Here is a 19254-nt window from a genome sequence, read left to right on the forward strand (position 1 = left end):
TATCTACAAGAGCGTATGCATGGGCGCCGTCTACAAAAATTCTGACGATATTTGATGGCAAAGTGCGAGGACTTGAACGTTTCCGTAGCGCAGTTTTTGCCTCCTGAACTGCGACGGCTAGTTTCCCTCCATTTGAGGGGCCTGTCGTGGATGCACGGGTGACAAGGAGTAAAGATTGGGTGAAGGTGAGCGACGAGATGAAGTTGCCCGACAATCACGGGAAGACGTCCTTGACTGATGATCCGAACTTTCATAACCGAAACGGGGTCGGTCCATGTAGTTGCTCTGTGATCAGGCGTCTATGTAGCAGGGCACGCGACGACGGCAGTATTCGCAGATATGGCCAGGGCCGCCACATTCAAAACAGATCGGCCGGCTATCGGCATTCAACAGGCATTTGCAGCGAGGTGCACCACGGCACCACGGCATACGGCTGTGTCGAGGCTGCGGTAGCGAGGGGAGGAGCCCATGCGACGGAAGACTGGGTAGGAGTGGGAACATGGGGCAGTCCATTAAACCGCGAGGGCTGTGTTGGCTGCTGCCTCTTTACTGCGTCAGAATAAGTAAGCGGCACGGCGACAACTTGCTGCTGAAAGGGCACTGGCATAGCCTTGGCAATTTGGTCCTGAAGCACATGTCGGAGCATGGAAGCTTACGAGGTCGGTGGTCGCACTTGCTGCTGCTGCGGGAGCTCTTGGTGCTGAAGAAAAGGCAGGAGGGAAAGCCGACGTGTGACCTCCTCACGCGCAAAGTCTTTCATTTGTGCTAGAAGGCGAGAGTGGTCAGGCAAGACGTATAGTTCAGCAAGTTATTGGTTAGGCTGAAGCGGACGACAAGTGACAGCTCGTTGACGTCGCAATTCGTCATAGCTCTGGCACAGAGTTACCACTTCAGACACAATGCCAGGAGACTTCACAAGGAGCATTTGAAATACATCGTCATAGACACCTTTTATAATGTGCTGGATCTTGGCACTTTCGCTCATTGCAGCATCGACGCGCCTGGAGAGATTGAGTATGTCTTCGATATAGGCGGTAAACGTTTCGCCAGGTTCTTGTGCCTGTGAGCGCAGGCATTGTTCGGCGCGCAACTTCCGCACGGCAGAACGACCGAAAACCGAGGATATTGCCTGCTTGAAAGTGGCCCAGTTTTCGAACTCTCATTCCTGATTTGTGTACCACAGTTTCGCCACATTAGCCAAATAAAAATTGACGGTGCTCAACTTAGCAGCGTCATCCCACCAGTTTGGGCCACTGACTTTTTCGTAGGACGACAGCCAGTCCTCGACGTCCTGGTCTCCGGCACCCGAAAAGATCGAGGGGTCTCGCTTGTGAACCGGGCCGGGGCAAGTAGCGGCCGCGGGAGGTGCTGTCTGTTGGGCAGCGTCAACTTGCATGGTCGACGGCAGGGTGCAGGATCGGAGTTCCAGGGTGTAGGTGATGTAGTTACCCAGCACCTCCACCAAATGTAAGGGGGTTTATTGAAGGAACTAAGCAAGCAGGTGGTAGCTCGAAAGGAATGCAGGTGAACCCAGATGATGGTGCTCAATCGCCGATCTCGTGCCTTTTTCTTGTGTTGATGATAGTTGAGCCGATGGTATCAACGTCTTTCTTCTTCACTATACTATGAACTTCTCAACCCCTTTCTTTAAAAATGTATAAATTGTGGCATTTGGGGCGTACTACATTGCTTACAATCATAGTATTTGTATTACCATTTCATAAGAGGCTCCCAGACATCTAGATAAATAAGCCAATACAAATGTGCTAAACAAAATTTTCCTTTAAAAGAATAAAATGTGGGCGATTACAACTTTAAACTATCCCTTGTTGCTTCCTTTCTAAATGGTCGTTAGCTGTATATGATTAGTTTAAAGAGTCTTTGTCATGCACACAGCACCAGCTTGTTACCCGAGGCAACTAACAATGCGAAAATAATCCATTGCCTAATGACCACTCATGCACGACCAAGTAGAAATTAAGAGAATAAAATAGTTTCCTATTTTTAATATGGCATGTTTGCCATATGTTCTTGGGAATTTAAAAATTTTTTTGTGTCACAAAATTGCCTGCAGGTTACATGACGTCAAAAAGCCAGAGGGCATCTCCTTCTAAATGTAATTCAAGTAGGCGCACACTCGCAACTGACTTTTAATAAACCGAAGCTCGTCTTATAAAACCCTCACACATGCGTACAACCACAAGGAGAGACCAACTAACTATAATCACAATCTATCAGATAGAAAATCATATTCATTATCATACATTGACAGAGATGGAACACTGATACATTGTTCGCCAAATTGTCTAATAAACATCACTTCTGCGAATTCACGTGCCACTTTGTCTATGCTTCTTAGCAATATTCTCGTATGGTGCAGTGGCGGTTCACACGAGCATTCCTTACAATGATGCGGCAAATGCGAACCCGTGCCATTTCTCATTGACAGTGTATGTTCCCTTAAGCAACCGTTTATACAACGGCCCGACTGGCCAATGTACACCTTGCCACAACTGAGCAGGATCAAGTAGACAATGCCTATCAAACAATTCAAAAACTTCCTTTCGTGCTTCTTTAAACAATGAGCACTTGGTAAGCCACGCGAATGAGCACAAATGCGCGAAAGCCTCCGAGGTGCCGAGAACACGACAGGGACCTCAAAACGACAGGGCCTGAACAACGGCTTTCTTCCCGTGGAAGTCGTGAACCTGTTTGGGCACATCATACCTTCGGTGGGACATGCGAAGCGCGTATCCTAGATTTTGCACTCCGAATTTTGGCGGCAAGTTAGGTTGATGTCTGACTGGATGAAAGTATGCTGCTTTAGCAAGAAACAGGCCGGTGCCGCGCAGCTGGAACTTCAACGCGTAAGGCCTAAGGGTTGTTTGGCTGCTCAAACAACAGAATACCAGTGACAACGGTGTCTTCAGGTGCTTCCCAGGCGTAGAAAGAGGGACAACCGAACAGAAGGATTACAAGTGGTGGCGACGTGCAAGTACCAGAGGAGGTGACGCACGAACTGAACAATGGTCCGAAATATAGCTTTCAGCCTACTATTCCTGCGCATGAGCTACTTTCCTTGAACAGACACATATCCAGCAGGGCTGAGGCTGAAGACCAGGAGAGGTGCGTTCTGGATGGAGCCAATAGCTTGCTAAGGACTGTTCCCAAAGGAAGACGTAATGGGCGTGACCCCATAGATGGGGTGGTGTGCTTTCTCGAGAAGAATGATTTGTGTGTGCTAGTGTCGGACAAATAAGGTGGTTTTGTGCTCATGAAGAAAGGGATCTTCGAAGTAAAGGCCGCTGACGCCATACAGAAGAACTTCAAGGAAGTGCGGGTTTCTGCCCCCAAGGTAAAGTCCAAGGCTGTTGCCTTGTGTAATGAGCACGGACTGACAAGGCTGGCAAAGAGCATTAGTGAGTGCAAGGGAGACAAGCTGTATGTATTTTTTAGTGCGAAAACTCACAAACCAGATATGCCTTTTAGGACCATTGTCAGCAAAAATAGTATGTGGCAGGTAATGGCGAGTCGTTACTTGTTGAAACAATTTAACACTCTTTTGTTAGACGACCCATTCGCTGTCAAGAATTCCTGTGACATAATTGAGTATCTTCAGGACAGTAGCTCTGTAGGACATTTTTTCTCTGTCGATGTCGAGGATCTCTTTTATTCTGTATCACACAGGGAGTTACTCGGGTGCGTGCAGTCGTGCATAGAAAACAATGGGTCTGTGTCCTTTATGAACCATGCCGGAGTTTTGGTAGAGAGGTTTTTAGCCCTCTTAGAATTTTATCTTGGAGCAACGTTTATTTCATTTGAAGACAAGTTGTTTGTACAAAAGGAAGGTATTTGTCACTCACAAGAGTGGAAGCTTGGGCTAGTTGGTGCGTATTCATATTTGCAAGGTGTTTCAGTGCACGAACAAAGGAAAAAAGGACAGGGTAGACAGAAAGAGCGCTGACTTCCAACTAACTTTATTTCGCAGAGTGGCAAGAATTTATACGTCTAAAAAGGAAGATTACAGAGCATAAATGTAAAAAACAAGCCCAATCTACACACCAGTAACAGCACGTGTGACAGGTCCTCTAATGCCTCAAAGCCCAGCCAGGTAATCGCGTTCAGCCTGGGATAAAGCAACCGATGAAGTGCTTACGCATTTATTTCCTAGCACGTGTATTCTTTCTGCTTCGATAATTTCTCGGGTAAGTTGCTCCCTGTGCCTTGCCAATATAGAGCACTGATCAAAGAGGGGGGTGCACCCACAATCTCGGCAATGAATGCCAAGATGCCCTTGTACCACATTGTGCACATTGTTTCTGTGTTCTCACAGGCGGTCGTTTATGCACCTGCCGGTTTGGCCGACATAGACGCACCCACACGTCAGTGGAATTAAGTATACGACTCCCACTGCGCATGGGACGTAGCATGTCCTGTGCGCGACAGAGCACGCGGCAGAAGTTGCGCGAGGTGTATTTACACGTTTGCAAAGCTTCTGCAATTTTTCAGGTGCTGAAAAAACAACAAGAACGTTGGCGTCTCGAGCAATCTTTTTCAGCCTGTGTGAGATGTCGTGCACGTACGGTAGTACGACAGGCCGGCTCTTACTGACGCTGTTGCGCTTATCTGGTTTGTTGCCTCGCTTCACGACAGTGACCAGCTTTTCCGCCACTGAAACTAGAACGTGTGCGGGGTAACCGGCTTTGCTGAGGCGCTCCACTTGTAGAGCAAAGCTGCGGTGTACCATGTGGGGGCAGGACTTCTTTAAGGCGTTGGCAAGGCAGAGGTTAGCAATGCCCCGCTTGACCAATTTTGAGTGAGCTGACAAACTAGAACGTGTGCGGGGTAACCGGCTTTGCTGAGGCGCTCCACTTGTAGAGCAAAGCTGCGGTGTACCCAGCTCACCAAAGCTGCGGTGTACTCAGCTCACTCAAAATTGGTCAAGCGGGGCATTGCTAACCTCTGCCTTGCCAACGCCTTAAAGAAGTCTTGCCCCCACATGGTACACCGCAGCTTTGCTCTACAAGTGGAGCGCCTCAGCAAAGCCGGTTACCCCGCACACGTTCTAGTTTCAGTGGCGGAAAAGCTGGTCACTGTCGTGAAGCGAGGCAACAAACCAGATAAGCGCAACAGCGTCAGTAAGAGCCGGCCTGTCGTACTACCGTACGTGCACGACATCTCACACAGGCTGAAAAAGATTGCTCGAGACGCCAACGTTCTTGTTGTTTTTTCAGCACCTGAAAAATTGCAGAAGCTTTGCAAACGTGTAAATACACCTCGCGCAACTTCTGCCACGTGCTCTGTCGCGCACAGGACATGCTACGTCCCATGCGCAGTGGGAGTCGTATACTTAATTCCACTGACGTGTGGGTGCGTCTATGTCGGCCAAACCGGCAGGTGCATAAACGACCGCCTGCGAGAACACAGAAACAATGTGCACAATGTGGTACAAGGGCATCTTGGCATTCATTGCCGAGATTGTGGGTGCACCCCCCTCTTTGATCAGTGCTCTATATTGGCAAGGCACAGGGAGCAACTTACCCGAGAAATTATCGAAGCAGAAAGAATACACGTGCTAGGAAATAAATGCGTAAGCACTTCATCGGTTGCTTTATCCCAGGCTGAACGCGATTACCTGGCTGGGCTTTGAGGCATTAGAGGACCTGTCACACGTGCTGTTACTGGTGTGTAGATTGGGCTTGTTTTTTACATTTATGCTGTGTAATCTTCCTTTTTAGACGTATAAATTCTTGCCACTCTGCGAAATAAAGTTAGTTGGAAGTCAGCGCTCTTTCTGTCTACCCTGTCCTTTTTTCCTTTGTTCGCGCGCTGAAACACCTTGCAAATATGAAGGTATTTGTATTGATTCGGGTGTAGCGCCTGTGCTGTGTAATATCTTCCTCGCTCAGATTGACCGACATCTTGACTCTGTTTTGTTTAGAGACGAGGTGTTACGCGTTTTTAGATACGTCGACGATTTTTTTGTTCTTTTGAAAAAGGAGTCAAATGAGCACTACTCTGCATGTGTCACTTTTGTTTTATATAAGTTTAGAGCATTTGGACAAGGGCTCAAGTTTACACATGAGCTTCATGTCAATGATGAATTGCAGTTTTTAGATCAACTCAGGCTTGACAAAAACCATGTGTGTTCGATGTATCATTCTCGTGCTCAGATGGCTTTTTTGCCGTATCATTTCGCTCATTCTAAAGTAGTAAAAAGGGCCATTGCTAGTACGAGCTTTCAGTTGGCTCTAACTAGGTCTTGCCAGCCCGTTCATGATGAAAGTTTCAGGGAGCAAATAACCAGGCTCGTGTTTGCGGGTTTTCCTTTGTTGGTGTTAACGACAGTGTGCGAAGCTTTAGTTAAAAAAAATCAACATAACGCCACCCACGATTCTGGCACAACGGAAAAAACACAGAAGAAGCGACCTGTTGTCATTCCGTATGTGCATAGAGTGGCTCATTCATTGAAGCACGTCACCTCTCGTTTTGAGGTCCCTGTGGTGTTCTCGGCACCTCAGAGGCTTTCGCGCATTTGTGCTCGTTCGTGTGGCGTACCAAGTGCTCATTGTTTAAAGAAGCACGAAAGGAAGTTTTTGAATTGTTTGGTAGGCATTGTCTACTTGATCCTGCTCAATTGTGGCAAGGTGTACATTGGCCAGTCGGGTCGTTGTATAAACGATCGCTTAAGGAAACATGCACTGTCAATTAGAAATGGCACGGGTTCGCATTTGCCGCATAATTGTAAGGAATGCTCATGTGAACCGCTACTGCACCATACGAGAACATTGCTAAGAAGCAAAGACAAAGTGGCACGTGAACTGGCAGAGGCGATATTTATTAGACAATTTGGCGAACAATGTATCAGTGTTACATCTCTGTCAATGTATGATAATGAGTTTGATTTTCTATCTGATAGATTGTGATTATAGTTGGTTGGTCTCTTCTTGTGGTTGTACGCATGCGTGAGGGTTTTATAAGACGAGCTTCAGTTCAATAAAAGTCAGTTACGAGTGTGCGCTTTTCCAAGTCTCTTCTTTCGACGTCTTTTAAGTTTGCGCCAACGATGTTCTGCACAGTTGCACACCAACTAGCTCGACAGCATACGTTACTGAGCTCCCAACTTTTTGTGAAGGGGGAGCTTGTGCCCCCCTTGCCATTCCGGCAGATATGCCTATGGGTCTCCCAGAAAGAAACTCCTAATGCCTCGTTAGAAATTCAAACTAAAATTTTAAACTCCTCTTGCCGCGAACAGGATTAGCTCTGTGATCAAATACATTGAAAAACGTGCTACAGTTAGCTGTGCACCATGGAGGTATTATTGTTGTTGTTTTTGTTGTTTCGAAGCAGTTAATTATGTTAAACCTCGCATTTAGAGTTACTGTAAACCTCCCTAAAGTTGGCACGTGCACTTTTAACCAATCTCTGTCATCCAGTGAGTTACCTAAAGACTGGAAGATTGGCAAGGTAGTCCCTGTATTAGAGGGTGGCGACAGCACTCACCCTGTAATTACCAACCCATTTCACTTACATGCATATCCTGCGAACTAATTGAATACAATATAGCTTCAAATATTCATGATCACCTTAAATCGAATAACTTTTTCCCCCTAATCAGCATGGCTTCAGAAAAAGCTATTCATGTGACACTCAGTTATTCGAATTCGCCACTGACCTTCACTTTAATATAAACAGTAACGATCTAATCGATTGCCTCTTTTTCAACTTCGCCGAAGCTCTCGATACTGTCCTTCATTGTCGTTTAATCTCCAAATTGTGTTCTCTCTGTATCGATTCACTAACAACTGTGGTTGCTAACTAGGCAAGATGGCGGACCTATGTGCTACTCTGCTCCCGTAAGAAGCATATACAATAACTCTAGGCCGGAGGCGCGCGGCGCTAACTGGTGGCGAAATTTGTAAATGCGGCGCATGGGCATAGAATGGTTAGGGCGACGTGCACAGTTTCGTTTTCGTCTGCTACTTCTTCTGTGCATATTCAAGCGTTGACTGATTGATATGTGGGGTTTAACGTCCCAAAACGACCATATGATTATGAGGGACGCCGTAGTGGAAGGCTCCAGAAATTTCGACCACCTGGGGTTCTTTAACGTGCGCCTAAATATGAGCACACGGGCCTGCAACATTTCCGCTTCCATCAGAAATGCAGCCGCCGTAGACATTCAAGCGTTAGAGAGCGCTTTCATATTTTTGTGGTGTAATTTATCTAGCTGTCACTCTGTCTGCTAGCTTCTCTGTGGATTTCCAGCAAGCATAAAAAAAAGATGTATGGTATTATTTATTGCTGCAGTTCCTGGCATTTTCACATACTGCTTGCTGCAACCTTTTGAGAACAGATAAGAATTGAAGTGTGATGCAGCTAAGCTCGCAACCACGAAATATCGGCCTAATAAAAACTTAGTATCAGTGGAAACGATAAGAGCGGTAACGCATGCTGAATGCATGGGCAGATACGACGCAGGGCACGCACCACCTTGATTAAACTGTGTGCATGCACCGCATTTCAAAATATCACCAGTAGTTAGCACTCACAGGCCCGCACTCCCATATTTCTTCTACAGTAAACTGTACCAAGCCAACAAATCCGATAAGTCACGCCTTTAGCTTGCGAACATTTCCTTTAGAAACAGATATGACACTGGCCACAGTCTATGATTCTACCTATTATTGACGCCTCCAGGCGAAATGTTCACCGAGTACCAAATTCTGGTATCGCGTGCCACTACTACAGGATTGTAAAAAATCGCCAAAAATTTCACATATCGCAGTCCTGCAACCGTTCACACTCTTTGGGCCACTTGATGTGGTCTTGACAACACAGAAAGACAAGCGCATGAAGCTGACCTGCCTCCGATGTGCAGCTCTTCGCCAGTTCAGCTGCATCAGAGCTCATCGTTGCGAATGAAGCGGTTCCCCTCGGAGTGCTTGCCAGTGTACTTGTACTTGAGCATTCCGTAGACGGTCTTGTGCTGATGGCCGACGCCCGGTGTGAGGGGCAGCGGCGTGTAAGCATCCCTTTCGTCGTCGGAGTCGGCCCATGGCGCCAACCCTGCGAAGTGCAGCGGTGGTCGCGCGACCCGCATGAAGGCGCCCACGCGCATTGCCTCGGCCCTTTCGACGCTGGTCACAGCACGAGAGTCCAAGAACTTGAGTTGCCGGAGCTTGTGAATCACGTAGTACCGATATCTGTGAAACAACCATCATCGTTCCTTTAACAAAGCATTTAATAAAGGATTTATTATTGAAGCAATACTTCATTGCAAACTAGTTGGTTCATATATCTGAAGTCAAAATTTTCCACACAAGCCGGAAGAAGGGGAATGGGATAGAGGGCAGAGTGTACATTTTCATTTCTCGAAGCCAATACATAGACATGCATATTACTGTGCATCATAATGCCCAGAAAACTAGGATTCCTTTGACATCACTACCACAGATAAAGCACCATAGAGTTTTGAAACGTCACCTTTGTAACAAACGCTACAAGCCGTCTTGGCGTAATCACAGCGTGTGCATTTTTCTTTCTGCTTTAACAGCCAAGTCTGAATTTTCATTTTTATATTGCAGTTGGTTCTGTGAAGAACGGAAGTGAGAATAATGAAGTTCCAGATGGAACCAAATACAAATAGATTACGAATATGAATCGCATACTATTCGAATAGTTTTCAAATAGCAAGGCAACAATTTTCAACTGAGGCCTAGAATGCTAAACATTTTTTTATTATTTCGAAGAAATATTTACAAATTCTACCACCATGTAATATACATGTAGCGACGCTCGGGCATGGGCGTGTGCTAGGGAACGTTAAAGACGAGATAGACGAAGCAGATAATGTAATCTTATAAACTACTCTTTAAACAATGCTTGGATACCACATGACTGAAAAATAGCAAAGTAAATTTCATTACTAAAAAAGCAAGGACCTGGTTTTAACATAGAAAATATCAGACTCATCTTACTAACATCTAAAATTGGTCTAAATCATAAAGATGGTCCTAAATGACCGAATAAACGTCTGCATGGCAAATAATCTAAACTAAACCAAACAGGTTTTCATAGCAAATGCTCCATTTGGTAGGCCCACGCTAATTTAAAAAGTTGAATACAGCTTGTAAGGAAAGGAAGACATTAAGCTGCGTTAGTAACTCTCGACATAGCCAGAGCTTATGGCAGCTTACTTAGGCGTACGAATGATGTACAAATGAAAGGGAGGAGAAGAAGAGGAGAAAGAGCAGGGTCAAGTACTCCCTTTTACTGACTCACTAGGTGTAATTGCCAAAAGTTTGGAGGCTAGGTTTTACACCTGCATTCCTTCAAGTCCTGTGAGACAAAACACTCGAAAATTCTGATGACATGTCATTGTCGAACCTCTCTTCAGTCGCAGCATGTGTACCAGCGGCAGCACGAGGCCCTGATGGTATCACTATGAAGATGCTGAAAATCTTCTTGGATATTGCTCCCAGTGTGTTATTGGATACCGTAAATTATTCTGTAAAACACTCTTGGAGCTCTTCAGTGTGGAAAGTAGTGAAATTTATCCATCTGCTTAAAGATAAGAGCAAAAGGTCTGCACTGGACAAAATTTGATCGACTTCGTTAACACTGAATTTTGTAAAATTGACTAAGATTACACACTCAAATTTTTTACTGTTAATAGATGATTAAGTCTCTGTATAAATGGTTTTAGAACTGAAATGTCTATCTGGTGTGCACACGTTTATTTGGAGAGCAGAATCAAGCTAGCACGGTGACAGAAACAGTATGCAGCATTACTTACATTAGATATCTAAGCCTACGATAGTGTCAAATACGCTATTTTACTAGAAAGGATGAAAAAGATGGGCTTTCCTGACTTTTTCATAGTGTGGACGACTGAGTTCTTTCTGGACAGGGAGTTTTCCTGTGTACAGAGTGGAATATGAACAGAGAAGTGTCTGAAAAAGCCTTGGAGCTAACCGCGGTAAGGAATCGAGTCAAAAAACAATTTCTAAAGCAACCGGTACAACTGGCCATGTTTATGATAGAGCCAAATTCTATGAAAGGTACATTACAACAAGTAATGCAGCAACTGAAAAGCATGCAAAGCTTTCAGCAGCAAATGTTTGCCGAATTCCAGAACCTAAAAAGTTATGCTGATGAATCTATCGCCAGCATAAGGCGATAGATTGATCGCCAGCTGTTCTTAAACGACCTAGAAGCAGCCCGAGTGCTTCGTCTATACGTCGTTCGAAACGACTCCCAGCCTCGGGCAGCGATAGCACTATCCATGGCAAGTAAAACACGAACGCACACTGAATATCTCGAAATTTGGCAATGAAATTGCCGCACCTTCCACAAACGGGCAACCCCTCTATAACAATTTCTTAAGACGGCGCCAGTCAAACCTGATGTCATTTGTCTACAAGAGATTGGTAATAAGTCAGTCAAATGGAGTGGCTACTACACGATATCAAATCCAGACTACCCTAAAGTCGCCACGTTGGTTCTTAAGGAAATAGTGACTAGTATAGATTATCTGGTAACTAGCAGCATTAACCACGAAATCATAAGTATATTACCGCACAAGCGTAGCAAATGCAAAACCATAATCACGAACGTGTATAGCTCCCCTAAAGAAAAGAGGGCCGATTTTGACGCACTCATTCAGTATGCCAAGAGTAATTCCAGCATCTAGGATCGACTACTGCTTCTCGGGGACTTCAATGCCCCTCACACTACCAGGGGGTACCGAACAGATACCCCGAAAGGCCGGGAACTCGAGCGAGTTCTTGATGCTCATGAGCTCCAACTTCTCGTACTCCCGCAACACCCGACAAGATTGGGTAACAGCGTCGGCGCAGGCACATTTCTTGATCTTGCATTCATAAATGTTGTTGAGGTGTTTTGCAGCAACCTAGAAGAGAATCTCGGCAGTGACCATTATATCTTGAGCGGGTCGATAGCCTCTACCAAAATTCGACAATCTCATGGCCATGTTGTATTAATAGATTGCGTAACTTATCGTAAAGGCCCACTGCCCGAAATTTTAGCGAATAACGCTGAAGATTGGGCAACCCACATATGAGAGGCTCACAAAGCAACTTCTAAGTGGGTGGCCCTCACAGCAGAAATCCCGGTAGTCGATAGCCATTTGATGCATATGTGGGAATCTAGGAGAGGGTTGACCAAGCGATAGAAACAACAGGGGCTCAATAGAAAATTGCGCCATAGAATCGCTGAGATATCTGAGCAGGCAAACGCTTACGCGCAGCAGTTGAAGACTGTGAGCTGGGCAAATTTTTGTGACTCACTCCGAGAAACCTTACACACCTCCAAGGCATGGGCAATACTTCGCAGCATAATGAAATCTGGTAAAACCAAAACGGCAGCAAGCCGAACTCTCAAGAAGCTCACCAGGGAATTTCCAGGAACAGATGATGCCCTCCTCACTAAGCTCCGAGACAAGTACATAGGCGCGATCACCACACCCCGTGCACTTTAGCATACCAAGGCCAGAAAAATGCAGTGCTCTACGCACCGATCACCAAGGCAGAACTATTCACGGCCGCACAAGCAACAAAGCACAATACTGCCCCTGGACCTAACCAGCTAACAAACGTGATGATTCAAGATCTGAGCGATGAACACCTGGAACAGCTTAATCAGTATTTTAATGAACAGGTATGGGAGAAGGGCGTGGTTCAACAACATTGAAAGGAAGCCAAAATTATTCTAATTCTAAAGCCAGAAAAAATAGCCGACCTACAAAATCTAAGACCAATATCGTTAACATCCTGTCTTAGCAAATTATTCAAAAAGGTGATTCACATACGTCTCACGACTTACATTGAAGATCGGAAACTTTTTCAACTAGCATGTTTGAATTTCACCAACATTTGTCAACGCAGGATGTCTTCCTTCTATTACGGGAAGAGGTACTCTGCAATACCACGGTTGGTGCAGAACATCTCCTCATAGCTCTTGATTTGAAAAGTGTATTTGACACTATCACTCATGAGCTCATCTTATCTGAGCTAAATGACATCAGTTGTGGGCAAAAGATATATGACTACGATTGCTCTTTCCTAACCTCTCGCACCAGTTGGTGCAGAACATCTCGCCGTAGCTCTTGATTTGAAAAGCACATTTGACACTGTCCCATGAGCTCATCTTATCCGAGCTAAATGACATTAGTTGTGGGCAAAAGATATATGACTACGTTTGCTCTTCCCTAACCCCTCGCACTGCTACAATAGGCCTAGGCAACACACGCTCAAACCCGTTTCCTATGCCCAATACAGGCACACCACAAGGGGTGATACTATCCCCTCTTCTCTTCAACATCAGCATGACACACTCAACAAGAAGACTAGACGGCCTTTCAGGGCTAAGGTTCGCACTCTATGCGGATAATATTACCCTATGAGCCAACAGTGGCTCTTTGGGGCAAAAAGAGCAAATCCTCCAAGATGCAGTGACCGCTGTTGACGACTTCCCTTATCACAGCGGAATGACCTGTGCTCCCAATAAATGTGAATTTATTAGAATCCGAGGCAGAGGCCACTGCATTCACAGGCCGGTCAACCTCTCTTTAGGAGACCACAAGAGGTACAGAAAATGCGAGTCCTTGGACTGTGGCTACAAAGCAACAAGAGAGTGGACCACACAATCAAAACTATCAGAACAACGGTGAAGCTGATCTCCCGTATGATTTATAGAATCACCTATCACCGAAAAGGTTTCAAGGAAGCCGAGACACTCCGGCTGGTTCAGGCTTTTGTCCTCAGTAGGTTAACATATAGCCTTCCTTTCCAGGAGATCAATAAAACCGATTTAAAGGCGCTAGATCCGTTGATATGAACATCGTACAAGGCGGCTCTCGGCCTACCACTCGGAACATCCGCAGAACGTCTCGAAGCCCTCGATATACACAATCATTAGGAGGAGCGCAGCGGTGCTCATTTCTCAACGGGATAGGCTTACCTTAACCACTACTAGGAAAAAATTGCTATGCCGTGTAGGTTACCCAGCTCGTCCTCAGTATGCGAGAGAGAAGCTGAAGTTCATGGCTAAACAGCTATCCCCTATCCCCCCAAAAAAACATGACGCAACGATATCCCAAAGGTAGTAGGAGTGCGCGAGCTTGCAAGTTACAGCGGAAATTCGGGAACAATCCGGACACTGTGTACACAGATGTCGCCCTATGCGGCACGAACAAGTACGCGCTCGCAGTCGTAGGAGCGGCTTCGGGTCAAGGCCTTCTGACTTGCGTCACGGCACGAGCCGCGTCTGCGAATAACGCTGAGGCTTTAACTATCGCGCTTGCTATTAAAGCTACAGATATTTGTGGATGATCGTCCCTTATTCTCATCGATTCCATGGTCGCATGTAGACTTTTTCTCACGGGAAGACTACCACACAACACCATTCGCCTATTAGGACTGGACCTAACGCATGACCATGCTATCATCTGGTGCCCGGGTCATGCAGGACTCAATGATCATGAGAGAGCGGACGATGCAGCGTACCACACACAGTACAGTGTACACACAGTACAGTGTACCACACACAGCTCTAACCGGGTGGAACTCTTATGACTGGCGCTGTATACAAACAAACACATCTCCGAATCTTTTGTTGAAGCATGCCATTCACCCTGCGATGTACCGTGATAGTTATGCGTGGTGCGGAAGCAGGCACACTCTCGCCCACATAACATGGGATTGTCAGAACAGGCCAACCAAAATTAACTCGCCGCAAATAGCCGGCGAAATTTCCGGAAGAGAGTAGTGGGAGACTTTGCTCGCCAGCGAGGATCTGAGGGTGCAACTAGCGCTTCTCGACCAGGCGCAGCGGACCGCTAAAGCCAGTGGAGGCCTGGAATAGGGGCCCCACCCACATGCTCCCCGTACCTTTTTTCCCCTTTCTTTTTCCCCAAATTAATGTTTTGATATATATGTCCGCCGTCGCTTTTACTTGCGTGAAACCATCTGACGTACAAATCACGTCAGAGTGCCTGAATATTGGATGCTCGGGCTGCTTTTGTTTATTATCTATATAAATGACGTGGCAGAAATTATTGGTGACATTCCAATTAAACTCTAAATGTATGCTGGCCACTGCATTATACAAAACACCGTCTCTCATGTTGCAGATAGGAAGCGCTGAATAGTGTTTTTTTTATTGGTTTGTAAGTAGAGTGGAAGTTGACAAATGTCCATGAACTTCAAAAAGAACACTGTCATGACCTTATCAAATAAGAAATAACCTCTTTATTTTGCACATGATTATGACAGTGTCAGTCTAGGTCGTGTCATTGAGATTAAATATACCTTGGTGTAGCTCTCACAACAAACTTAAATAGAACACGCATGCTGAAACAATCTGCAGCAAGGCTCTTTGAAAAATGTGGTATCTTTGACGCACATTAAGCAATTCCACAAATGAACGCAAGCTGATGGCTTACAACACCCTGTCCGGTTTGGTTGGTCAGGCCCATACTCGAACATCGTCGGTTGTTTGGCCACTTCACAACAAAGAGCACATACCTATGCTAGAATCTGTCCAAAACATGTTATACCGTTTATATATCATCGCTATGATCGAGGGTTCTCGCCTAGTTCACATGCGTCCCCATGATTCCAGCTCACGAGCAGGGGGCACGCTTTCCCGCACGTTGGGGAAAAGGGGGCCGCTTCGCTCTACGGGAACGGAGAGCAAAACGATAACAACACCTCTCCGTTTCCAATTTTCTCATTGCTTTCACAGTTTCAAGTAGCAACTGTATGAACCTTTCTTCTTCCGAAGTTACAGTACCGTAGTTGCAATAGTGCAGGTTCCCCAGATTATTAAAAGATAATGCACAGCACCTATGGGTACTCTCGGAAATATCGGCTCTTTTACCGCATTTGAATCGCTACCCTGGAGACGTGCTTGAAGATATCTAATTGCTTTCTGGGATTTAGGTACTGGCATATGTCTAGTTCATGATGGTTTATATAGAGCGTGTTTAAATCGCGTGGTAAAAAAAGTTCCCTGGCCAGTTTTGTTCAGGGTTCAACAGCCGTCAAGTACTCGTAGCTCCATTTAGCGTTGAGATGGTGTACTCTACAATGCCACGTAAAAATTTAAATAGGATACGCGTGAAAGGAGAGGATTCCTATGAAAGGCACTTTTATGACCCGGCGAAACAATGTTTAGGGTTCATTGAGATAAAGATCGATAGTATAGCACATCAACAGGGTATTGTTAAAAATGATGAAGTGCACGTTTCAGAATATTTAGTGCATGTACCACATAGACCCGTCAATTTACAGCACATTCTCGAGTTTTACAGGTTACATGGTAGTTACAGTTATATAATAATTAGTTAATTATTGCTTATTAACTAACACATCCCAGGTCAGGCTTTCAAATTGCGAGTAATATTCACCCGGTGCGATATTACGGACAGTGGTATCAACTCGCCTTCCGGCCGCTTAAATCTGGCATACCTCAGGGATCCGTCGGCGGGCCTCTTTCCTTTTTCGGTTTATATCAATAATGCCACCAGTGATATTCCAGCAAATCTAAAGATTTTCGCAGATGCTTGCGTGCTTTAAAGTAGTTAACGCTTCCAGCGACTAGGTTCATTTAAATAACTCTTTATCTAAGATTCAAGATTGGTGCACAAAATGACAGATGACCTTTAACGCGAGAAAAACTGTGGCGATAACCATAACCTGCAAAAAAGATCCATTAAAACTCCAATACAACCTAGGCAATCAATTCTTGTCCTTTGTCTCGCAGTATACGTACCTTGGTCTTGTCATCACATTTGATTTAAGATGGACCAAACATGCGTCTTATACTGGGAAAAAGGCTTTGAAAATACTAGGATACCTAAGACGGGCACTCGCTAAGGCTTGCGGCGAACCTAAATGACACCACATGAAACGTTCGTAATACCAGTACTAGAATATTCATCGGCTGTCTGGGACCTGCACAGGCAAGCTAACACAGATAAACTTGAATCAATACAGCGAAAAGTGGTAAAATTTATATTCAATGCCTAAAAGTAACACATCTCTGTCAGTTCTTCTGGAAAAGCGCTAAACTAGTAACTCTGGAATGGAGACGTTATCATGAAACAAAAGCTGTTTTATCTCATATATAATATTAAGCTAGCAATAAAAAAAACTAATTATATCGAACCGATTTTGCACCACGAAACGTGTGCCTCCCATCTTGAAAGAGTGACTGAGCCCCTATATAGAGGTACTTCTTTTTTTCCCCGCACAAGCAGAGAGCGGAACAATTTGCCACCAAAGATTCCTGATAGTGACAATTTAAACTAGTTTCTTTGTGCGTTAGCTATTTCACATGGCTCATAACTACACCTTCATATGTATTACAGACCGCTTCATTTTAATGCCCATCTTGATCAAACCGATTGCTTGAGGTTCAATGCTTCGCTTCTGCACGATTCCTCAATGCTTCGATTCTGCAATGTCTCGCTTCTTAATATTGCTGACTACTTTTACTACAGTTGGTATATGAGTTCTTTTTATTTTTTACCCAAACAACAAAGCCTAGTGGGCACTGTTTTTATAGTTTTTGTTTTATTGAGTGTATTATGGCCATTTTTGGGATTGAGAACCGTGTTTTATGTCGCTTCTATATTTTTTTTTTGCATTTTGAATCATTGCGCTTTTGTTTAATACTATCTATACTGCTCTACCTCCTACACATTGTTGCATCCACTGCGCCACACACCCCTGCCCAAAGTCCGGCACTATACTGGCAGTTTTTCTCTAGAATAAATAACAAATCTATAAATAAACAAATCCACTTCCTCTTTTTTATTACGGAACTCTCCAATATAACGATAGAAATTAAAAACATTAAGGGAAGTAAGTTAAAAAAGAGAGATATAATGCTGAACGGTGGGATGTTAAGTTTTTTAGGAACAAATAACCCTACTTGCACTGTGTTATGTCCACGGTAGCCGGAATAACAAGCGTACCTAACAAGGAACTGAGTTTATTACTTTCAACAAAGGCAATTGCGCGCAGCACAGTTCAAATGGTCGGAGCGCTGGCTTTCGAGTCCGCTGTGGTTCATAAAAGGGGTGAGGAGCACAAAGGACAGGCAACCAGTGCACGGGCGCACTGATAGCCCCTAAAGTCAGTCAGTCCCCAGGCGCGCCGCATCAAGTATAGTCGGGGGGGAGGAGGCAGAGGGCAGGGCCCATCCCTGCAGCTCGCTGGAAGTGGGAATGCACGGTCTAAAGCCCCTCCATTCGTTTTGTGGTAGAAGACGCGATGGAGGGGCATTATTTCAACAAGCCAAAATCTCCTGCAGGAACTTTTTTTTTTTTTTTTTTGATGATGGGCGCCGTTCATTCGGACATCCTGTGAAACTGGCGGGCGACCACTGGTTGTCCTTCGTGGAGTTACCGACAACGCGAGGAGTCTTCTTTATGTGGTGCGACCTTTCAAAGCGGTTATGGCAGAGTGGCTGAGATGTGTGTTCGCAGCTCACAAGAAAACATGAGATTCCCCGGTACCTGGCCCATCTGGCTCATTGTGAGTTGCGTGAAAAAAAAAAAAAAAAAAAAAAAAAAAAAAAAAAAAAACTTGCAATGTGTTGCTGTAATGACCCCGTACTTGCAAGAGCACCTTTTAGATCTACCACGTAGCCTTTGGCATGTCCGTTTATGGCTGGGTGGCTCGGAGCACATCTCACCACTGTGGTGTACTTGTCAATCGTAGGATTTCTGTATTTTGGCTGAAACGAATTCGATTCCGCTGTTTGAAACCACCTTGTGGGGTAATTCGAAATTTTCGAACAACAAGCACAGGAAATGATGGCAGCTGTGGATGTTGTTTTATTCACATGGTGAATTTCAACTTATTTACTGTAGGCATCCGGAATTACCAGGAATGTGTGCCAAGGTGCGCTCGGTTTGCCCCAGTCCGGTGCTGGAGCTCATGGCAGAGCATGTTGATTGAAGTGGCGGGCTGTGCACTCAGCAGCTATCTTAATGCGCTTGCCGATTCCTGGCCACCACATGTAGCTGCGGGCGCACTTCATTGTGGTCACGCCTCAATGTCTGGCCTGAATGAGAGCCATTGCTCGTTGTCAAAGTGGGCCATGAATGACAATTCGTGATCCCAATTTGATACAACTACGATGACAGTTGAACTCTGTTGCTCTCTTGTGAAAAGCGTTGCAGTTCTCATTATTGAAGTTTTGAATTCTGCCCTCTATTAG

The 19254-nt window shown here is 45.2% G+C and overlaps 1 protein-coding gene across 4 annotated transcripts in view; it reads right to left on the reverse strand.

Annotated features, from left to right (window-relative positions):
• LOC119166654 (leucine-rich melanocyte differentiation-associated protein) overlaps window positions 1-19254 on the reverse strand; it is a 135108-nt gene that overhangs the window by 80942 nt on the left and 34912 nt on the right. For 3 of the 4 annotated variants that reach the window (XM_037417977.2, XM_075883333.1, XM_075883335.1), the window contains exon 3: window positions 8865-9206. In XM_037417977.2, the coding sequence (XP_037273874.1) occupies window positions 8903-9206 (304 nt within the window). In that variant the 3' untranslated portion in view covers window positions 8865-8902. The remainder of the gene's footprint in view (window positions 1-8864; window positions 9207-19254) is intronic. The other variant, XM_075883334.1, reaches the window with a different exon arrangement.

This window comes from Rhipicephalus microplus, unplaced genomic scaffold (genome assembly GCF_043290135.1).
Source record: "Rhipicephalus microplus isolate Deutch F79 unplaced genomic scaffold, USDA_Rmic scaffold_16, whole genome shotgun sequence".
NCBI classification, from domain to species: domain Eukaryota; kingdom Metazoa; phylum Arthropoda; class Arachnida; order Ixodida; family Ixodidae; genus Rhipicephalus; species Rhipicephalus microplus.